General features: G+C 37.7%; 1 protein-coding gene across 1 annotated transcript in view; it reads right to left on the bottom strand.

Moving 5' to 3' along the window:
* rims3 (regulating synaptic membrane exocytosis 3) overlaps nt 1–21,900 on the bottom strand; it is a 67,378-nt gene that overhangs the window by 4,323 nt on the left and 41,155 nt on the right. Inside the window, exon 3 of the mRNA XM_079878716.1 lies at nt 84–225. Within this exon, the coding sequence (XP_079734842.1) occupies nt 84–225 (142 nt within the window). The remainder of the gene's footprint in view (nt 1–83; nt 226–21,900) is intronic.

Raw genomic sequence — 21,900 nt, 5'->3', positions numbered from 1 at the left:
TGAGGATTCTGTGTCAACAGACTGTTGTTTAAATAAATAAATAAAAGCAAAATACAAGTACAATGAGACACCATGTCACTCACGTTCCATCAGAGCTGTTGCTGTTGGTGCTGCCATCTGTTGATTCTTTACTGCCCTGCCGTGTGACACGGTTCCTCATCTCCACAGCGATACCCGTCTCTGTGCTCCGCCGGATGGTGCTGCGTAGCTTCTTTGTTCCACCATCTACACAAAAAACATGCATATGTAACACTGGACACTTTCCATGAATAGACCACACACACTCACACGCACACACGTATGCACACGCGCGCACACGCGCACACACACACACACACACACACACACACACACACACACACACACACACACACACACACACACACACACACACATTTGATTATTTTTTTGGAATGACCAATACTGATTAAAACAACACAGCATCCAAAGATTTCACAAAGAGCCTGTTATGTTTCACCTGACAATACAAACACTGCTAACAGTCACAACCACATGAATAAATAAATGAATAGGCTATGCATGTTAAGGATAGAGGTGACATCGCCTTCTCCAAACATTCAGACTGCCTATGATTGCTGACACAGAACAGTATTTGGCTATTTGCTATTTGCACACACACACACACACACACACACACACACACACACACACACACACACACACACACACACACACACACACACACACACACACACACACACACACACAGGTTGTAGATATTTATAAACTTATTTTTTCTATAAATAAATTGACAATTTTCCTAAAATAACGTGGGTAAAAGAGCAGGGTTAATATAAACTAAAACCATTTAAAACAATTGTTACTTGAAATAAACTGTAATCACATGATTACCACATGGCACAAGCTGATTGGCCTCTGCTGATCCTGTAGTCAATGAGATTGCTTGCTCAACATTTAAATGGTGTGGGTCATTGTCCACTGTAGGCTAGTCCTCCAGCACGTTATCAGAGTTCCTCTGAACCCCTCCACCTCCCCCAGCTCCACCTGCCTAGATCTGCTATAAGATTTATGTATGTCTATTTATGTAGCAGCAGCAGCATATCTTACATGCTCACAGCAGCATGTCTGTGTATCTATTATCAGTAGCAAGTCCATACTTTCTCTGCAGCAGCAGCAGTGTAGCAGATAGTCGGCCAAGACCAAATGCATTAACATTGCCATATTCCATAACATCTTAGACAGTCGGCCCAGATCCGGCACACATTTGGTACACGTGGATTTCACACAGCCCAGCTGTTGGCCGGTTATGGGCCAACACTATATTGCTCTCTGGGATGCAAAAACTATTCAGAATTGTCATGTTTGAAATAAAATAAATTGACAAAAAGACACAACAAAATCACTAAAACTTTAACTAAAATTAAAATGAAAACAGAATATATATAAAAAAATATATATAAATATAAAAAAACAACTATAATAGTATCTCAAATATACTAAAACAACACAACAGTAACATATTATTTACTTTTCTTCATGTGACACTCTAGAAAGGGTCTAAATGATATTAAATAATGGTGCTACAATTTAAGCAATGTTACATTTTTGTAATGAAGTAAATAATATTGCAACCGGGTAGCTTGCAGAATGTGGGACACAAGTTGTTAGGTTAAATAAGTTATTAGTTTAAAAATATTTGTTTAATCCAACTGATTGAATATTATTGCAGTCAATTATATCAAAATTATTACATTGTATTACAAGACAGCCAGGAAGGCCAAGACCTTTATATCTTTAATAGTTCAAAAAAGTCACAGGACATTGACGTGTAATGGAATGTGGCACTGATATAAACTCCTCAAATGTAATGCCATGTAAAAACACAGCATGAACTGCTAAAGTGTTTATGAAAATGAAAGCTGAGCTTATATAGTCCAGTCATATTTCATACCAGGAGTCATTTACTTGGCTACTAATGTAAACTCATCTGTACCCTTACTCTGCATGACTTCCAGCTGTTTACAACTGCTGCATTTAGCTGACATACTTTTCTGACAAGCAATCAATCCAGGCAAAGCAGAAGAGCTTGACAACTCAAATGCTTTTGCTTTTGTTCTCAAACACCAAATATGGAAAAACAAGAAGAAAGTGGTGGTTTAAATGTGTAACAGGGCTTGAAAACACAGTAGGTGATAATAAGCAATGCCAAATTATAACTTCCAAAATTAAAACTCTCATGTTTCATGAGCCCAGAGGCTACCGGCTCGAAGTCACCAAGGAGTTATAAAGTGCTACATCCATTAGCAAGTACACAGTGGTAAACCACATGCTGTTGAGCTCCAAAAAGGACAAAAAAGCAAAACCATATTGACCATCTGATGCATATTGCACACAAAACTGGGAAGCGCTTGTGATCGCAATTAGCCCACTCAGAAAATCGTGTTTACAGCGGGTTGATATTATGAGAGCTATTTACCAAGTTCTTGACTTCAAATTTTCCAAAGATATTCAGTTTTATTTGAGGAACTTAGTAACAAGTTTATATGTCAAAGTGGATAGTTCTTGTCCAGAATATAGGGTTACAACAGGGCTAAAGGTGCATTTGATTTTATTAAACCTCTAGATGGCAAAACTCACATCAGCACTCTCCTAAACAGTTGCGTTTCTCTATGCACATAGAAAAGTTGATTCTGTGCTAATTTGATCTGCTGTTGGTGTTAAAGACATTATTGACATGATAATAAATAGCTGGCTGATTTTTCCTTTTGTTGACATGGTTAGATTTAAATGATCAATATCACTTATTAACTTGGGTGTCCACCTTATGCCGAGTACACACTGCATGATTTTCAAAGTCATTGGATCGCTGTTCATCTCACACTGACGACTGTCTCGGGTGCCATTTAGTTGCTGTTGTGTGCATTTTACATGATGGATCAGTGACAGGGGGTCAAACATTACACAACATTTAATAAGAAGAATCGCTGACAACTGTCTGGTCTACAAACCACCTTTCACACAACCAAACACACGTAAGGATTGATAAAGCAAATAGCGTACGATCACGAGTGAGACAGGAGTTCTCACGTGAGACTGTATTTCTTGTTAAAATGATGCACGCAAGATGCTTGTGATAAAAGTTGTCTGTGTGTGCCGATTTTGCAGTGAAAAAGAAAAAGAGACAAGAGTATGAAGGACAGAATAGTTGCTTGCAGAAGCAATGCTTGCTGTGTTTTGTGACTCCTCCCCCTGAACTTTCCTTTGCCCTGTATCTTTACCTCTCATTGGCTGTGGGTCGTCGCTGATGTAATTTCCAGTCAAAACGCATTTCACACTGCAGCACTCTGAGTCCCAGACAGGTTCAGATATTTAGCATGATAAATATTTCACGGGTATCTGAGATACATCTGCGCTTCTCTCATGGTCTTTCATCATCATGATTTTTGATCATACACAATACACATTTTCACCACGGCCCAAATATTTTTGGTGTTACAGTGCTTGAATTTAGCGTGGGATTGTGCGTATTGAGCATAATTTTACTCATTCCCGCAGATTTTCAGCTCACACTCAAAGCGCGCAGCACATAAAGCCGCCTCTCAGTATTAAACAGAGGTTTTTTCGCTTATTGTGCTTAAACAGTCAAATACACACAAAATAATGTCTTGGCAGGTATTCACGTAAACACAGTCAGTAATGTTTTAAGTGAACGTAAACAGTTGAGAAAGAAAACGCATGTGTAACAGAATAATGGACCTGTGCATCAGTTCTTAAAGTGACAGCAGCCTAATATACCTGCAGCCAAATTATTAGATAATATTAAAAATATCTATATGGCAGTTTTTCCCCATGGTATCGATGTTAAAATTTTGGCCAGTGAAAATGCTGAGTGGCTAGATTTGGAAAACCACAAGCCATATTGGCTGGTGAGCAAAAAATGATTGTCAAGCCCTTATTGTCACTCATGTGATTTCGGAATTTGGCGGTAAAAGACAAAACTGTCAGCGAGTGAAAATCAGGGCTAAAATTGTGTACCCGGCATTAGAGATAATCACCATATTTAAATATATATATATATATATATACTGTATATATATATATATATATATATATATATATATATATATATATATATGATATTGATCATATCATAAAATATAATTTATTCTAACCCTAACCCAAAGTTTATAGCCACATTAAATTATTAATTATCAAAATAATACAAACTTTGCTGAAGTGATTTTTTTGAATGAGTATTAACTTACGTATTATGCAAAACATTTGTATCAACAGTGATTTTTGCCCCATGCTGGTGAGTCTTTTTCCCCGAGTGTGTGCCACCTCATATGTTTTATAAGATAAAAAAAACTTTTATAATTTATTTTCTCACAGAACATATTGATCCATCAATGTTCACTAAATAAAATATTTCTGCAATCATACACTATGGGAGCAGTGAAAAGCACATTTCCCATAAGGTGTGCTTATAGCCCTGTTGGACTCATAAATCAAAGGTCTGGGTAGATGATGGCAGGCGACTCACAAACCTGGAAGATGCACAAGACAAGTGCACCCAGCAATCTGTTACAGCCAAGCATTGACGGCCAACCTGCTGACCTCACCATATAAAGTGAGAAAGGGTAAGGAAGAGAGAGAGAGAGAAATAGGCTGCTGCTCAGCTGATGTTAAGAAAGAGATAAAGAGAAAAACATGCCACTCCATTCTGTGCCAAAAGATGACATCTCAGCAACAGAGAGTGATGACTTCATAATTACCTCCTGGATTAGATAGGAGCCGATAAGACCATGAGCCAAGAACTAACACTCTGATAAATGAATACTGTTAGTTTTTAAAGGGATAGTTCACCCAAAATTTAAATTCTGTCATGGTAACACTTTATAATAACTTTCATTAATAAGTCATTAACAAACATTATATAACGCTTAACGGACCATTAGTTAATATTTATTAAAATAGCTACAAATGTGGGATAATGTGCTTGTTAATGTTTACTAATAAACTTATTAAACATTTCATAATAATTAACAAATCATTATTTAATGTACATTGATATGCTTACAAATATCATTAATCTTTAAATTCATATGATCACGCAATTCTAAAAACATCTACAAATGATTTTAATCATTGTATAACATCTGTTAAAATATATATTTTTTAAGATTAGATCATTAGATTTTTAAGTGCATGATCATATTAAATGAAAGTTTAATGATATTTGTAAGCATATCCATTTACATTAAATATCTGTTAATCATTATGTTTAATAATTTAGTAAACATAGTAAACATCAACAGGCACATTATCCCATATTTCTAGCTGTGTAAATATATTAACTAATGATCTGTTAAGCATTATATAATCTTTGTTAATAATGTATTAATGAAAGTTATTATGTTACCAAACATGGATCAAAATTATAAATATTTCTAAAGCACCAAATCAGCATATTAGAAGGATTTCTGAAGGATCATGTGACACTGAAGACTGAAGTAATGGATAAAATTGAAGAAAATGTATATTTGTTATTTAAGATTGGTCAAATAAATTCAGCCTTGGTTAGCATAAAGGACTTCTTTCAAAAAAAAAAAAAAAAAAAAAAAAAAAACCCTTACCAAACCCTTTTTAATGGTAGTGTATTTTAGACAAAATTAGAGCAGCCTCTTATTTGACAAGATTTAAGTATAATGTACAGTCAGTTGGTCATTACTGCCAAATAAACGTTCATTGCTTCTAACAGCTAACAAACAAAATAAATAAATATAAAGATGAATTGGAAATATAGGTGAATGTACAAAGAAATATACTATGATACAAGAGACATTAATTGATTTGTCTTTTGTTTAGAGTCATTATATTTATATAATCAATAGTCATTATATTTGACTGCAGAATGTCACAATTGAGATCAAAGCCTCAAGAGTTCAAAATAGTCTGAGAAAAAGAAACAGGGCATTTGTCACAGGTAAAAGAGCCCGGTTAATAATAAAAAAAAACAATTGCACTGCAAATGACTCAATGACTCTATGTTCTAAACTGTTATGAATCACAATAGTGTCGTTTCTGCAGAAGAATATGTACAGACAGGCTGCAGAACAGCAAGTATTGCATTCCCAGCAGACACTTGCTTACTGTCATGGTGCTCATAGTCTTTAAAATAAAATAACTGCAAGAGCGAGTGCGAGACATAGAGAACCAGAACAGCTTTCTAAAAATACTGACAGAACATGAACAGTGTGGGCCACAGGAACACCGAGCAAGAAGATCGCAGTCAGAGATGCACACAATTCACTGAGGTGTTCATTTAAAAATGAACAACATCTGATGTGGATAGACAGTTGATGCTAAAATACCACAGACATAATGGCAAGCAAATGCTTGGGAAATATTATATGTGACATTTCAGAACAGTTACTTTGTGCAACAGAATAACTACATGTTGTCGTCTTATATAAACATGTTATTGTACAAGAATAACGGGCTGGCTCTGAGGTACTGAAAGGTACAACTGTGACGTGTTGTATCTATGTTTGTAGTAGAGTAAATGGCCACATTTAAAGATGAAGTAAGTAATTCATTTCCACTAGTGGGCAATTCCGCGCATTCCTGGCGTTATGGATGTGACATTTTTGCGTGGAATTGCCCTAGTATGTCTAAATTATTTGTACAGGTTGCCCAAATACTCCTGGTTTTGGTTATAATCTAAAAAATCTGCCATTGGTTAACCAATATGCTGCTTAGATAGTGTTTGTTTTATTCCAACGAAGTAATTTTAGAAAATGTAAAAATTACAAGGTCTTTTAAATTGACAGATATGTCTCGTCACAGGCCCCTGGGACAGTGACCAGAGTTCTATATCTTTGACCTCGTTTAGTACTTAATTGGCCCAAAAAGACACTCGTCCATGAACTGCCTGTGAAATGTCCACTCAATAAGTTGCCGGAGGGACGTCCAAAATACAGGGGTCAAAAGGTCGCAGGGCCTCGAAATTCGGTACAGTCCACCCTCAAGGGCCCTTGCGGCTCTAGATGTTTCCTGAGCCAATTAGCCCCTGGGAAAGTAACTGCTGCACGAGACTTTTACAGGCACATGCTCCCATAGAGATCTAAGTAAGACATCTTTCGACCTAGCCCTGTCAGTATGTCGTCAAGGGCCCTGTGATGCAACTCATGACTGCGATTTTAATTTGACTTGGAATTGCAACTTAAAGGTAAGAATGTAACTTTAAATCTCACAATTGTGAATTTAAATCTTGTAATGCAACTTTATTTCTCACAATTTGATTTTATATCTCAATTGGGACTTTGGTTCTTGTAATTGTGACTTTCTATCTCAAAATTAGGATTTTAAATTTCAAAATGTGACTTTATATCTCACTATTTGACTTTTTATCTTGCAATTGCAACTTTACATCTCAAAAGGTGAAGTTAAAACTCATTGTGACTTTTTCTTGCACTTGCAACTTTATATCTCACAGTCTGATATTATTTTAACTTTTAAACTTTATTTCACAATTACTTTATTTAAAAATCTTTTACTCTGTGGAGGAAGCATTCTTCCATTCACAATCAAACATACAGACCTCTGACTGAACCAACTAACTGAACCAAATAACATTATTCTAAACCTTTATGCATGTTATTCCTGGTAAATTTTCCTTCGCACTGAAAGCAACATGTTGAGGGGTAATATCTTTCTCCAAGATGCTTATAAAACACATTTATCTTTCTATATACGGCTTTATCTCCTGTCTGTTTCTTCCCTTCTCAGTCCTTGTCATTCGACAGCTATTCCCTTGTATCCAAACGCCTACTCTGCCTGTTTCACCCAGAAGTATCTCGCTACTGATCCCCAGTAAATACCAGAACAGCGGGAGAGTCTGTCCTTTGGGACACTTTGATGAAATATTAAACAGTGCAGCTCAGAGAGAGAGAGTGAGGGAGGGATGGGGTTGACAGAATCAGGGCTGAGGGCAAGAGGTGCTAAAAAGATTCATCCAAGTCCACGTGACACTTTCCCGAGAACAACAGCAAACCCTCACATGCAGCCTGAAGAGCGATCCACCTGTTTAAATCAAAGCGCATGAGCATAGATGCACACAAACAAGCCATTTTCACCTTCACACAAAACCTGTTCCCACCTGCGGCTACGCTAAAAAAGCTCATCAACGTTGTCATGCACGCCACTGACTGCGTGTCTAAAAAAGGGAAGTGCCTTGTGTGCTGGAGACACATCCTTCTGTCTGGTATCTGTGGCAACAGCCTGCTCTCTCCAGACAGATATCATGGGGCACAGACATTTTAGATTAACTCGAGCTAAAAATACTGCCTTATCGCCCAACAGGACACAACTAATCAATGGCTGATATTTCAGGAAGATCTGTGTGTGGGTGGTCTGTGAAGGAGAATCTAATTAGGGGGCTTCCACAAAATAAACAGTTTATTCACAGACTAAATATGTAACAGGAAATATTTGACAGAAGCTTTTTCATAAGGGTAGACTGCTGAGAGAGTTATAGGTAGACTGCTCATCCGAGGTATATTGGGTATGTTCAGAACTGCATATTACCACCATGGCTGGACTGGCCATTGGGCATACCGGGCATTTTCCCGGTGGGCCGACGTGCTTTTTGGGCCGATACATCTCATACTCATACTTTTTATTATTATTATTTTATATTTTTTAACAGCCCATAAAATTTGTACATCGGTGGCCCATTCGTTTTGTTTTGTTTTGCTTAATTGGCGGCGCTGGGTTTGTGCCAGTGTAATTAATGCATTGGTCAAAAAAAGTCAGTGTTAGTTTTTTTTTTTTTTCTGACAGACCAGCCCATGAAACACGTAGATCAGCGGCCCATTGGTTCTTTTCTTGATTGACACTGGGCTGGCCCAATCACAACTTTAAACGAGTGAGCGAGCGTGCAGCAGTGTCAGTGTGTATCTGTCAAAATAGTCTGTGAGATGGAGAAGAAACGCAAGGAATGTGCAGAGAAATAGCGTGAAAAAATAGAAACAGGCCCTTAAAGCAGACACTGTAAACTGTGTCAAAATATGTTTTCTGACCTTCATCAGCTCCAGCGGCAGATGATGATAGTGAGGAGGATCAGGAGAGAGATGAGAAAGTGTAGAGCCTGCGGTAAGCAGAACTACTTTCAAAACACTTGGCTATGTCATGAGTGTAGGAACCCATAACCCAGTTACAGATTATTTCCACATCTGCATAGTTGACGATTACCGCAATCCACTAGAAATTTAATGAGAGGCGTTTGTAAACCATGTTTTCCGCCAAAATAAAAGCTTGATGCAGTTTGCGTCAAAATAAAAGATCATGTGCTTATCTCTTTCAAGTATAGAAATTGGTACAAAACTAATTATGAAAGTTTCCTTTATTTTTTAGTGCATTTGTTTTACAAAATATGGCTATTACTGTCATTGGATTAATTTTATAACTATTATTATGTAGTAGGTGTAATGTAAATAGACACTGTAACTAAAATAGGTTTGAATTTTTCTTAGTTTAATTTGCACACTGAATATGGGTTGGAGCTTTTAATTTTGAACTCTCAAAGTGCACCAGATTGATGAATTTAACATTAAAATGCACACATTTTTTTCACGGGGGGGGGCATGCCCCCGAACCCCCCTAGAAGGACCGAGGTCCCACCACCATAGTTTTAACAAAAATCCTGTAAGAAACACTTGTATTGCTATGCCAATGCAGCTTATAGCTTGCTTCAGGATTCATCACTGTGTAGTATAGTTCAACTGTATTAATAAATGTCAAATTTTTACTTATTTCATCTGTTAACTCTCACTCGTTCCTATACTCACTCATTACATGGCATTAGTGGTTTTAATGAATAGTTGGTATGCATATAATTAAGGGCGTGCAAAGATGGGTGGTGTTTATGATCATATAGTGGGCCGGTCTGGGCCACACTGCTCACACTTTTTTGTAGTATGCAGTATAGAGGTGGGCCATATGATGTATATACTGTGCAGTTGCAGTACTGTGTCAACAGGTAGAGATTTTGCTATGCTGTCTTTCGCATGATAGATAAAGTCGTGGACAGGACTGCTTTATGTTATTTACAAATAGAATGCTTTTAGCGTGTAAGATATGCTGCATGAATAGACATAAATAAGTAGCAGATCTATAGGCAGGTGGAGCTGGGGGAGGTGGAAGGTTCCAGAGTAAATCTGATACCGGGCTGCAGGACTAGCCTGCAACAAACACTGAACCAGACTATTTGAATGCTGAGCAAGTGATCTCATTGGTTGCAGGATCAGCAGAGACCAATCAGCTTGCGTCATGTGGTAATGTGACTGCTTGCAGATTGCATGTAAAGGACCTATCAGCCTGCAGCCTCTAGAGTTTCATGACTGTACTAGATATTTATTCCCAACATTCATTGTTGCATAATGTGTACTGTTTCACATTCTTTATTTACACTGTGCTGTATGTTTTATGTGACAATACATTTTTCAAATAGTAACGCTACACAGAAAACTGTTTACTGCGTCCTATTTTTTATAAAATAATACATGAAACAGTATACATTTCCACAGTATGCAGTAAGAAGTATATTGGTATTGTAATATACACTCACCTAAAGGATTATTAGGAACACCTGTTCAATTTCTCATTAATGCAATTATCTAATCAACCAATCACATGGCAGTTGCTTCAATGCATTTAGGGGTGTGGTCCTGGTCAAGACAATCTCCTGAACTCCAAACTGAATGTCAGAATGGGAAAGAAAGGTGATTTAAGCAATTTTGAGCGTGGCATGGTTGTTGGTGCCAGACGGGTCGGTCTGAGTATTTCACAATCTGCTCAGTTACTGGGATTTTCACGCACAACCATTTCTAGGGTTTACAAAGAATGGTGTGAAAAGGGAAAAACATCCAGTATGCGGCAGTCCTGTGGGCGTAAATGCCTTGTTGATGCTAGAGGTCAGAGGAGAATGGGCCGACTGATTCAAGCTGATAGAAGAGCAACTTTGACTGAAATAACCACTCGTTACAACCGAGGTATGCAGCAAAGCATTTGTGAAGCCACAACACGCACAACCTTGAGGCGGATGGGCTACAACAGCAGAAGACCCCACCGGGTACCACTCATCTCCACTACAAATAGGAAAAAGAGGCTACAATTTGCACGAGCTCACCAAAATTGGACAGTTGAAGACTGGAAAAATGTTGCCTGGTCTGATGAGTCTTGATTTCTGTTGAGACATTCAGATGGTAGAGTCAGAATTTGGCGTAAACAGAATGAGAACATGGATCCATCATGCCTTGTTACCACTGTGCAGGCTGGTGGTGGTGGTGTAATGGTGTGGGGGATGTTTTCTTGGCACACTTTAGGCCCCTTAGTGCCAATTGGGCATCGTTTAAATGCCACGGCCTACCTGAGCATTGTTTCTGACCATGTCCATCCCTTTATGACCACCATGTACCCATCCTCTGATGGCTACTTCCAGCAGGATAATGCACCATGTCACAAAGCTCGAATCATTTCAAATTGGTTTCTTGAACATGACAATGAGTTCACTGTACTAAATTGGCCCCCACAGTCACCAGATCTCAACCCAATAGAGCATCTTTGGGTTGTGGTGGAACGGGAGCTTCGTGCCCTGGATGTGCATCCCACAAATCTCCATTAACTGCAAGATGCTATCCTATCAATATGGGCCAACATTTCTAAAGAATGCTTTCAGCACCTTGTTGAATCAATGCCACGTAGAATTAAGGCAGTTCTGAAGGCGAAAGGGGGTCAAACACAGTATTAGTATGGTGTTCCTAATAATCCTTTAGGTGAGTGTATTGACAATGTAATACACATGTTTTCTACTGCGCAGTATGCAGTTTGATGGTATTATTTTCTAACAACAATGTATCACACAGTTTGAATGTGTAGCATACTGTTTGAAACATTTTTCATTGTATACAGTACCTACATAATATTTTGCAAGCTATTTATAAAAATAAGTAGTAAACAGTATAATATACTTCACAGAATCCAGTAAGCAGTATGCTAGTATTCCATATCTAGAAAAGATCTTATATTTTTACACAAACTGTACAAAAAAAGTGATAAATATTTCTGAGATGATAACTGGATGCCACTCACTGAATTAAACATGCAAAAGTAAAGGTGTTATGTGCCAACAATGTAGCATAGGGCTACTATGTCTTGCATACTATAAACTAGCAAGGCAGTATGCGGTTAGCATTGCGCTAGTATTCCATTCCAAGCACAGCCATGGTCATTTGTCCATTTAATGACACTGTAGCATTTTCCATCAGGACTTAATGCATATGTTTCTCGACTGGCTTTGTGCCTCGTCGGCTTTCTTGACGCCTGCCTGAGAGACTCATTAGACCTCTCATCACAGCAGGAGGCACCCGTAACACATTATATACTGTTCCTCACATCTCCATGACGATGAGCAGCATCGCTGATGAGAGAGAGTGACTGATAAGAAGTGGATGACAGCGAGGGACAGGGAACAAGAGAGTAAATAGAGAGAAAGAGAGATGGGGTGCAGAGGGTGCAGAGGATGAGTGGTAGGGTGGGGGTTCTATTTTTAAGTCTGTAGTCAGGAATATCTCTGCCGAGGGAAAGGGAACTGTGGAGCAGCAGACAACATGCTCAGGCAATAACCCACCACTGTCTCCTCGAAACTCAAAGCCTCACATAAATATCTTCAATCACCCTTAAATCTGATCATGTGAAACGCAAACCATCTCTGCACTTTGCTGTGCAGTTAAAGTTTTATGAATCTCTGATCAAACATCAAGCCTAAAGCATACTTCAGTTTTTATGCGTTCGCTAATGAATGCGTAAAGTGCGTGTGATGTAAATTTCATCATCAGAATGACATTTCTGCAGCCTGATTTTTTGAACCGTGCATACTCTGTATCCCTGCGGCACGTCCTGATTCCGAGTTAGACGCGTTCCTGGATCAACATATTTTGTTGATCCTGGAACAACATTCTGTCCAAAAATGTTCCTACCCCTAAACCTAACCCTGTAATCCCTAAAATCAGAGGGAAATGATAGGTGAATAACATTGATGTAGCAGCACCTTACCCTGGTTTTAATCCTAAACTTGACATAAACTGTAAACTTGTCCCTTAAATCTGATTGGTTGATTGGAATGTTGTTCTAGGGTCAGTTGGTGTTCTAGGATCAGGTTTTGCAGTCCACAAGGTGCCCAACTATTTTTCACAGTAGGAAAAATAAACGCAGGAGAATGAACAACAACAAAATAAACACAACAACAATAGAAGGCCACTTTGACGACCCCTTGTGTGAGGGCGCTAGAGATTCCAGCTTAAACAAGGACAAAGACATTTGAATTGGTCATAACTGAAGCAGACACTGAAGAAGAATAAACTAGTGCGCATGTGCCGACTGCCAGTGTTTGCGCATGCTATCATATGAAGTATACTTTGGCCGTGAAGAAAATATGGTGTCCCATTTGTCATTCTATAAAAAAAAAAAAAGGGGTTCGCGAGCACCCCCCTTTGCAGTAGATCTCGATATGCGTCCTCGATATGCACTCTTTCCGAGCCCGTATTGAAGCGACTCATAGGAAGACCACGAGTGTTTAGGGTGCCAGTTTTGAAAGCTTTGAAAGTATGCATTCAGCTGTATGTTTACTACAAAGCTGAAATATACTCTAAGTTTATTCTAAATAGATCAAATTAATCTTTACTGGGATTCATGTGTCTATATTTATTCAGCAAGGAATGTTACATCTGGCTTTATGTGTTTGTGACTGCAGTACGAATAAAAAAAAAAATTCAGTTACAGGACTTTGTTGCAATCACAACCAGTTTGCTGATTGTTGAGAGTGTTCATAGAGGCAATAGAGAATTTTCTATTTGACAGAAGCTGAATTCTGTCAGGTATTTCGCTGTGTTCTAAAATCTATTGCAGCCCATTTCAAATAGGGAATTCTTGTATTAAAAAATGGATGGAGCACAATGGAATGGGACAGAAGGCAAGAGGTTTTCCAAAGTTGGACTATCTTTAACTTCACAAAGCATCGTTAAAAACATGCCGTTCATGGTCTGGGATGCAGAGGAGACAGCAAGACGCAACGTTATGCAAGAACATAATCAAGTGTTTGCCAATAACAGAGGTCTTAAAGGAACAGTACAGTAACAAAGGACATTATTTGACTAGCTTTAACTATGCATTAATGCACTTGTTTTTTAAGAGTGTCCAGGTAGAGGTATAAAGGGAAAGGTTGTGGTATCCTAGTGTGGGAAGTGAAGGTCAGGCTGTGCAGATGGCCGGTGGGTCAAGAGGCTCAGGGCCAGGTGGTCATCATCTTGTCACGGACAGGCTACATCTCACCACTTCATCCGTTCATGGCCTATCCGATGCATATTGTACAAAAAAAATAATAATTCTGGGAGTCAAGTGTTATCAGTTATTCAAGTTTGGCAAAAAAAAGTTTGACTTGCGAGAAAATTTTGATTGATTGGATGGCTGAGGTAATACAGATTTGAATCTAAAGTGGTATTAGGGCAAAACATATCATTTTTCCTGAACAAACCTATTCCTTTCAGCCTCAACAAGTAAGGTTCTTTGAGGGAGAAAACAGTCACGTACCATCTTTCACTAGGACTCACAGCAAGTTTACTCATTGATTTACACTCTTACTTGTTCTGTTTGTCTTCAGACGCAAACATAGTATATATATATACAAATGACAGAGAGTACTAGCCAGTTGCCCTCATTGGACGCAACACAAACTTTTGGCAGTGTACATTAGAGCTGATTTTTAACTGCCCACTCAAACTGTTTAGTCTGTCCCTGCTGAAAAGACCAGCTTAAACCAACCCAAGAAAGTTTGATGGTCTTAGTGGATTTAAAATGTTCTAACTCACCTCCCAGCTTGGTCAAACTGGCTAGCCTACTTAAGTGCCCAAAACCCAACTAAAACAAGCCAACAGACCAGCCTAAGATAAGATAAGATAAGACCAGTTTAGGTTGGTTTGAACCCCCCCCCCCCCCAACCACCTCCCCTTCCTCCCCTTCCTCCCCTTCCTCCCCTTCCTCCCCTTCCTCCCCTTCCTCCCCTTCCTCCCCTTTTTGTCAGTTTGGCTAACAGGATCATGTTTAGCAGCTTTATTTTCTCACTAGTGTGACGATGCAGCCATACAAATCTCCATCAGGAAGCTCCTCTAGTCTCCAGCTTTATCATATTAACCCCCAGCAGCCCAGTATGTACTAGCTTCACCCACTGCCTTCCTCTGCCTTCCAACACCTTCAGTCCATACACACCCACGACTGAGTACACAGGAAGCCTGGGAGCTCTGCAGTGACCCCATCCCTTCTTTTCTAATCCTCTAGCCTCTGATGCTCTCTTTCTCTTTCTCTCTCTCTCTCTCTCTCTCATACACACACTCTTTCTTTCTCTCTCTCCCCCACCCCGTTTCCATGGTAATGCTGTCTGCAATGCACCAAGATCCCATTGTGTCATCATTGGGCCTCTCGCTCAGCTTGTTTGCTTCCGTTTTAACAATGTTCACCCATTAATCAGTCTTTTTTCTCTAACTCTTCCTGACTTGCTGCCGGGATAACGGGATAATGTTTATCGTTTATAAAAGTTGTAGACGAATCCTTCATTCTTCTATAACTCGATTATACTCTGAATCACAATATCTATCTATTTGTCTATCTATCCATCCATCCATGTAGCGCTCCATTTCTTTCTTGTTTCACCATCCAACTTGTCAACTTGTTTGGTGTCTCTCCAGTTCTTCTTGTATCTGTCACATAAGAATGAGGGTTTTTGGAGAATCTAGATTCACCACACATGCTTTTGCAAAAACGTAATCATATAATTTTGAAACACTAAAACTCTTCTCAACTAGGGATTTATTTCTTGATTTTCTGTCCAAGATTTATGATAACTGTAAACTGTTTTATCTGCCAGCAATAATGTTTATTGTCCTTAGAGTTCCTCACGGGAAGTGCATGAGACTCAAAATTGAGAGTTGGATGTTAGCATGTTGCTAAGCTAACACGCTACAATAAGCATCAAAATACTGACTACTTTTAATTGATTCTTCAAGTAGCCATCTTTGATTAATTTCTCTGAGCTTGTCACTATGCGAAGAGTTCAGATGCAAAAGCCGCTAAACGCCACCTCCGTCAAAAATGAGATAATGATACTGAGCGAATGTAGTATACGTTCATCAAATACTTTTGCTTCAAATCCACTAAATCCCAGCGTCAGCCCATTCAGAAATACTGGTTTCCTGGCAGAAACCATTAATCATCACTTCCCTTTGTCAGCAAAATCCTCTAAGTCCACAGAAACCAATCAGAAGACGCAAATTGATTCATATGATTTCAAGATGAATGACGGTGTGTGTATGAGCCGGATTTCAATTGCAGAGCTGCAAGTTTTTATCACGTTTTGTCCAGTCGTTACAGTGACAATGACAAGATTTCGCAAGTAGCAAGTAAACACAACAATGTTCCTTGTGCTGCTGTAAATGGACGTGAGAGTCACTTACATTACAGCTCCCCCTACTGTGTGGATCATTTTCTTCATTGTTGAATTTTTAATTCTGCTTTCATCCTTTGCAATGTTTCCAGCTGCATCTTTAGTGATTTACAACTGTATACTATGTCTTATTGTCCAAAGAGGTTGACTTAGAGTTTTTTGCAGCAAAAGACAGTTCAATTTGTTAAATACCAATGAATTGACTAAAGTGACACTTTTGAAAATAAGGCATTTCAATAACTGACTAATAACCTTTTCATTGCCTTTAAAGTGAAATTACTGAACCTAACCATAGGAGCTTGATTATGATTTCACGTTTCTAACTTAAGTTAGTGTGTAATGTTGCTGTTTGAGCATAAACAACTTTTGCAAAGTTACAATGTTCAAAGTTCAAAGCAAATGGAGATATTTGGGACTGGTAGGGACTACACAAGCTTCCTCCCGGGTTAGTGACATCACAAACCCTAAAATGTACATAAACATACATAAAAGGCTAAAAGTTTTTGAAATTTTCAGTGCATGACTGTGTGAGTGCAAGCTGTTGTAGCTCCGCCCTCTGTGCTGGGAGCAGCAGCTCATTTACATTTAAAGGGACAGACACAAAAATGGTGCGTTTTTGCTTACCCTCAAAAAGTGACAATTTTAACATGCTATATAAAAATATATGTGGGTTGTTTTGAGCTAAAACTTTACATACACACTCAAACATCAAATACTTTTTTTACATCTTGTGAAAAGGGCAATATACCACCCCTTTAAAAGAAAAAATGTCAGAGGTTTTTGCATTCTTTATCAATACTAGTACTGCTTTACAATACCTTTACAGCATTTATGAATTTAGCATTATAGCTTATGCATTACGTACAAACAAATTAACAATGAGCAATAGTAAATGCTGTAAAAATTGTTGTTCATTCCTTCGGCAAACAATTCATCACCATAGTACGGTAAGACCTGTAAACCCGCCTTTGGTTGATTATTATGGTATTTCTAGACCACTGAATTGACACCATCTCCGCTGAAGCACGGACACAGCGGGGTACTGACTCTATGTTATTACAATCATGAAGTTGTGTGGGTAAAATATCAGTATTATGTAATAGAGATCAGAGAGAGGTGCCATACCAAGCAGTATGAGATAGTGGTTTCTTTTCGATGGCATTTAGAGAGTGTTAATTAAAGCAATCTATCCATGATGCTCCACTGAGTAATAAAAGCCCTGGAGGACAGTAGAGAGGCTGAACAACGAGATATAGGGAGTGTGTATATTCAAGCCATTGACTCAATGCTGACACTCACTGCACTGGATCATAACACTCTGGGAGATATATCACCAGGATTAAATCCTGTATGCCTTTATATTTGTATGTCTGTGTGGGTAAAAATTACTCATATGCAATAAATGCACATAAATGCACAATAAATGCAATAATACTGACATACATGTCTATGAGTGGATGTTCACATGAGAGCATACATGTGACATAAATGAGAAAATGTGGTTGTGTTGACGTATGATTGCCTGTCTTGGTGTTCATTTTGTGGCATTGTGCATGCACATGCCTTTGAGAGATCTATACGTCATGGTATGCTGGAGTTATTTCAGGCATCTGCGCTGTTGGCTGGTTACATAAGTCTCTGGGAGGTCTGATTCTTTCCACTTAAAATAAAGAATCTGAAAATGGGGAAGAGAGGGACAGAATGCAGACAGATACTGAGAGCGAATGAATGAGCTGGAAATAGAGACGTATGTGCTGAAATCAAGTGTAACCTTAAAGGTAGGGTAGGCTTTTTTTCATAAAACCTTTTTTGTTATTCTGGTTGAAACTCTCTTCACATCCTGATAGCAGTCAGTAATAGATGTGGTCTAAAAATTAAAAAATTTACATTTGTGGCTAAATGCCACCTCAGTCAAAAATGAGACAACGATATTGAGCGAATGCTCTCTGCACATACTGTAGTATACATTCATAGTATTCACTTCAAACCCGCTAAATCCCAGCCTCAGCCCATTCAGGAATACTGGTTCGTTGGAAGAAACCTCTAAACGCCACTTCCCTTTGCCAGCAAAAGCCTCTAAGTTCACAGAACCAATCAGAAGATGCAAATATGATGCAAATCATATGATTTCAAGACGAATGACGGTGTGCAAATGAGCCGGCTTTCAATTATCGAGCTGCACGTTTTTATCCTGTTTCAAGAGATTTTTAACTAAACAAGATGTTTAGAAGTTTAGAAGAAGTTTATACTAGAAATTTACATTTTATGACAATGGGTTGACTAATCTCAGTTTAATATTTATTGACTTAATGCACTTCTTAATGAACAACTTAGTATACTTTTATAGCTATTTATTTATTTATTGTTTATTTATTTTCGATACATCATGACTTTATATTTATTTTTTAATACATATTTAATATTGTATATAGGTTATTATATTTTAAGCGTAGTCTAGTGTAGTATTTGAGCGTAGTGTATGGTGTAGTTATTGTATAAAGTCTTCTATTTGCCTTCTGTTTGTTGTTGTTATCCAGTAAAGTGTGCTGTCATTATGGTTATAATGTGTGAATTATTTATTTATTTATTTACTATATTTTTGAGCCTTTTCCTTTTTTCAGAAAGGACAGTGAAGAAGGAGAGAGATAGGGGTGGGATTGGTAAACGACCGCAGGTCACATTCAAACCTGGGTCCCCGGTGAGCATTACATTATTACATGTAATCATTTAGCAGATGCTTTTATGCAAAGCAACTTACAAATGAGGAAAGCAATAGAAGCCATCAAGCCAACAATAGGGCAACAATATGCAAGTGCTGTGACCAGTCCCAGTTAGTCCAGGCAGGTCATTCCACCAGCTTGTAACAGTCAAGGAAAAGGAGCACTTGGACCTGAATACATTACGGACATGGCAGTAGTGAATTTGCAACTGTTTACTATGTCTTGTCCAAAGACGTGGACTTAGAGGACTTTCGCACAAAAAAAAAAAAAGCACACATGGACTTAGGGTCCACTAAAGTGACATGTTTTAAAATAAGCATTTCGATCACTGACTTTAATAACCTTTTCATTGCCATTAAAGTGAAATTACTGAACCTAAACATAGGAGCCTGATAAAAATAAATATGCTAATTTAAAAGAACAAATGTCAGACAGATTTGAGGTTTTTGCATCTGACGTTTTCATATATCTCCTGTGGAAGTCTTAGGTTCCATGTTAGTGCGTTCCATGAGGCTATGAAGAGTTGTATACAGACAGTCACCAAGCGCCGCAAACAAACAGCAGCCACCTTTTACAGTTCCTCCTGAACCAAAACAACAAGCTAATGCTGAGTTCATGCCATGTCTTAACTGCAATTACGAGATTGAAACATGTGACGTTGTACTAAAATGACTAAAACTAAGGAATAATTGACGACGGTCCGTTGAATTATTAGAAGAATAATTATTTTTCTAATAATTCAACGGCCCGGAGTCAATTATTGCGCTTATACTTCATATACGTTTTTGTCATTAAAATGCTATTGTGTGTAGGAGGAATTTCTTACACATCTAATCCCAAGCCTCCGTTGCTAATTCCAAAACGTCATTTTAGATCTAGTAACGGAGGTTTGAGCCACTGATAGCAGACTAATGCAGTTATTAATGCAGTTATTAGAGAGAGAGAGAGAGATTGCAATGAGACAGAAAAGCGTGTGCATCAATATTATTTAATTTATTTATTAATTCATTCGTTTTAATTAATTTGTTAATTCTTTTTTGTCTATTATTGACACGCTAATAAATTAAACACAAAGCCATTTTAACAAGTAGGCCTATCATTATTTATTTATTTGTTATATTATCTGCAGATTCAAGCATTAAACAGCCCCGTAGTATAAAACTGAAATAAAAAATAGATAAAGCTGAATATTTTTTTAAACAAAATGAATAAAAAGTATTAAAACTAAAATTGTTTTAATATAAATATAATATTAATATTATTTAATATTAATATAAGTATAAATAATATAAGTAATAATTACTATTGTGTATAAATAATAATAAAATAACACTGACATATTTATATAAATATATAACAAATTTATTTACATATTATATTTAACATATAATATAAATACTTTGCTATATTTTGTGATTATATAGCTCCACATCAAATAAAATTACTCATAGTGTGATGTCTGGTCATGCTGCTCACCCCTAACGTGTGATTGCAAAAGAGGTTTAAAATATAAATGTAACAATATAAAGAGCAAATATAGCTATATATCTACAGACATGCTGCATATGTAATTACGAGTCAACACAAGTTAGCAATATCATTAAATAAGGCAAGCTTGACATTTGCTGAAGCGCATCTCCATAGCCTTGGTATAGATTCCTGTTTTTAGAGCCTAGTGTCTCTCTGACTCCCTTATTGGCTGTAGCTGCAACAGCAACATTGCACTATCCATAGCAACAGTATCCATTAAGTTGTTGATGGAGATCTCTTTACAACACTCACCCAGACTAAATTCAAAGAAAGGTGGAGATATAAAAACATCTGTCCTTTCTAAGAAACCATTAATTAGAGGCAGTTGGTCTGAGCGGGAACCATCTGTTATGGTGTGTGTGAGTGTATTTGTACGTATGTGTGTGTTTATATGTTCCATGGGTAGCCGGCATATCGATTTATCCCCACTGTGCTTTTCATCATCAAAGATAAAGATGCAGTGAAGGTTTAGCTTTAGAAGGATTGGGTCTTGTGGCCATAAAGAACTCAAAAATCATTGTTTGCATTCTCAAGGGCATCATGCACCTATTTATTATTTTTTTGGAAAGAAAGAAAGAAAGAAAGATGTTTTAACATAAATATAGGTACACATGTGGAACCATTTGCATCCAGTGTGCAAGGAGGAAGGTGCTCAAGTCATGACTACATATAAAATGTTTCTTAATTAATCAAAAAATTGCATTTCCCAGCATGTGATCAGCACGTATTTATCTTGAATGGAAAAGAGCAACTTTTTTATTTTAATAGTGTGGCACATGCTTCACCAAGAAATGTACCAAAATATGCAGTTTGTTGTTCCCAGTGCTGCGTGTTTGAAATCGAACAGCATGTTGAACAGTAAGCATCGGGAAACAGTTTCCTTGAATGTTGGAAAATCATCTGAACAAATATTAACACTGGATAAACAACTAATAGTAAACATTGAGGATGACCTCTCTCTACTTTCATACACGCTCACATGATACAATCCAAATATCTTTTTGAATCCAATACACACACCCTGAGTATTCACAATTTGTCTTGTTTTTAACCTGTGAACGTATGTTCTGTACCAAATGCTGTGTTTTGATACCCCTCCAGCCTGGCACTGAC

This window comes from Squalius cephalus (assembly GCF_949319135.1).
Source record: "Squalius cephalus genome assembly, chromosome: 8".
NCBI classification, from domain to species: domain Eukaryota; kingdom Metazoa; phylum Chordata; class Actinopteri; order Cypriniformes; family Leuciscidae; genus Squalius; species Squalius cephalus.
Note: the sequence above shows the minus strand (reverse complement) of the source record. Positions and strands in the feature narration are given on the sequence as shown.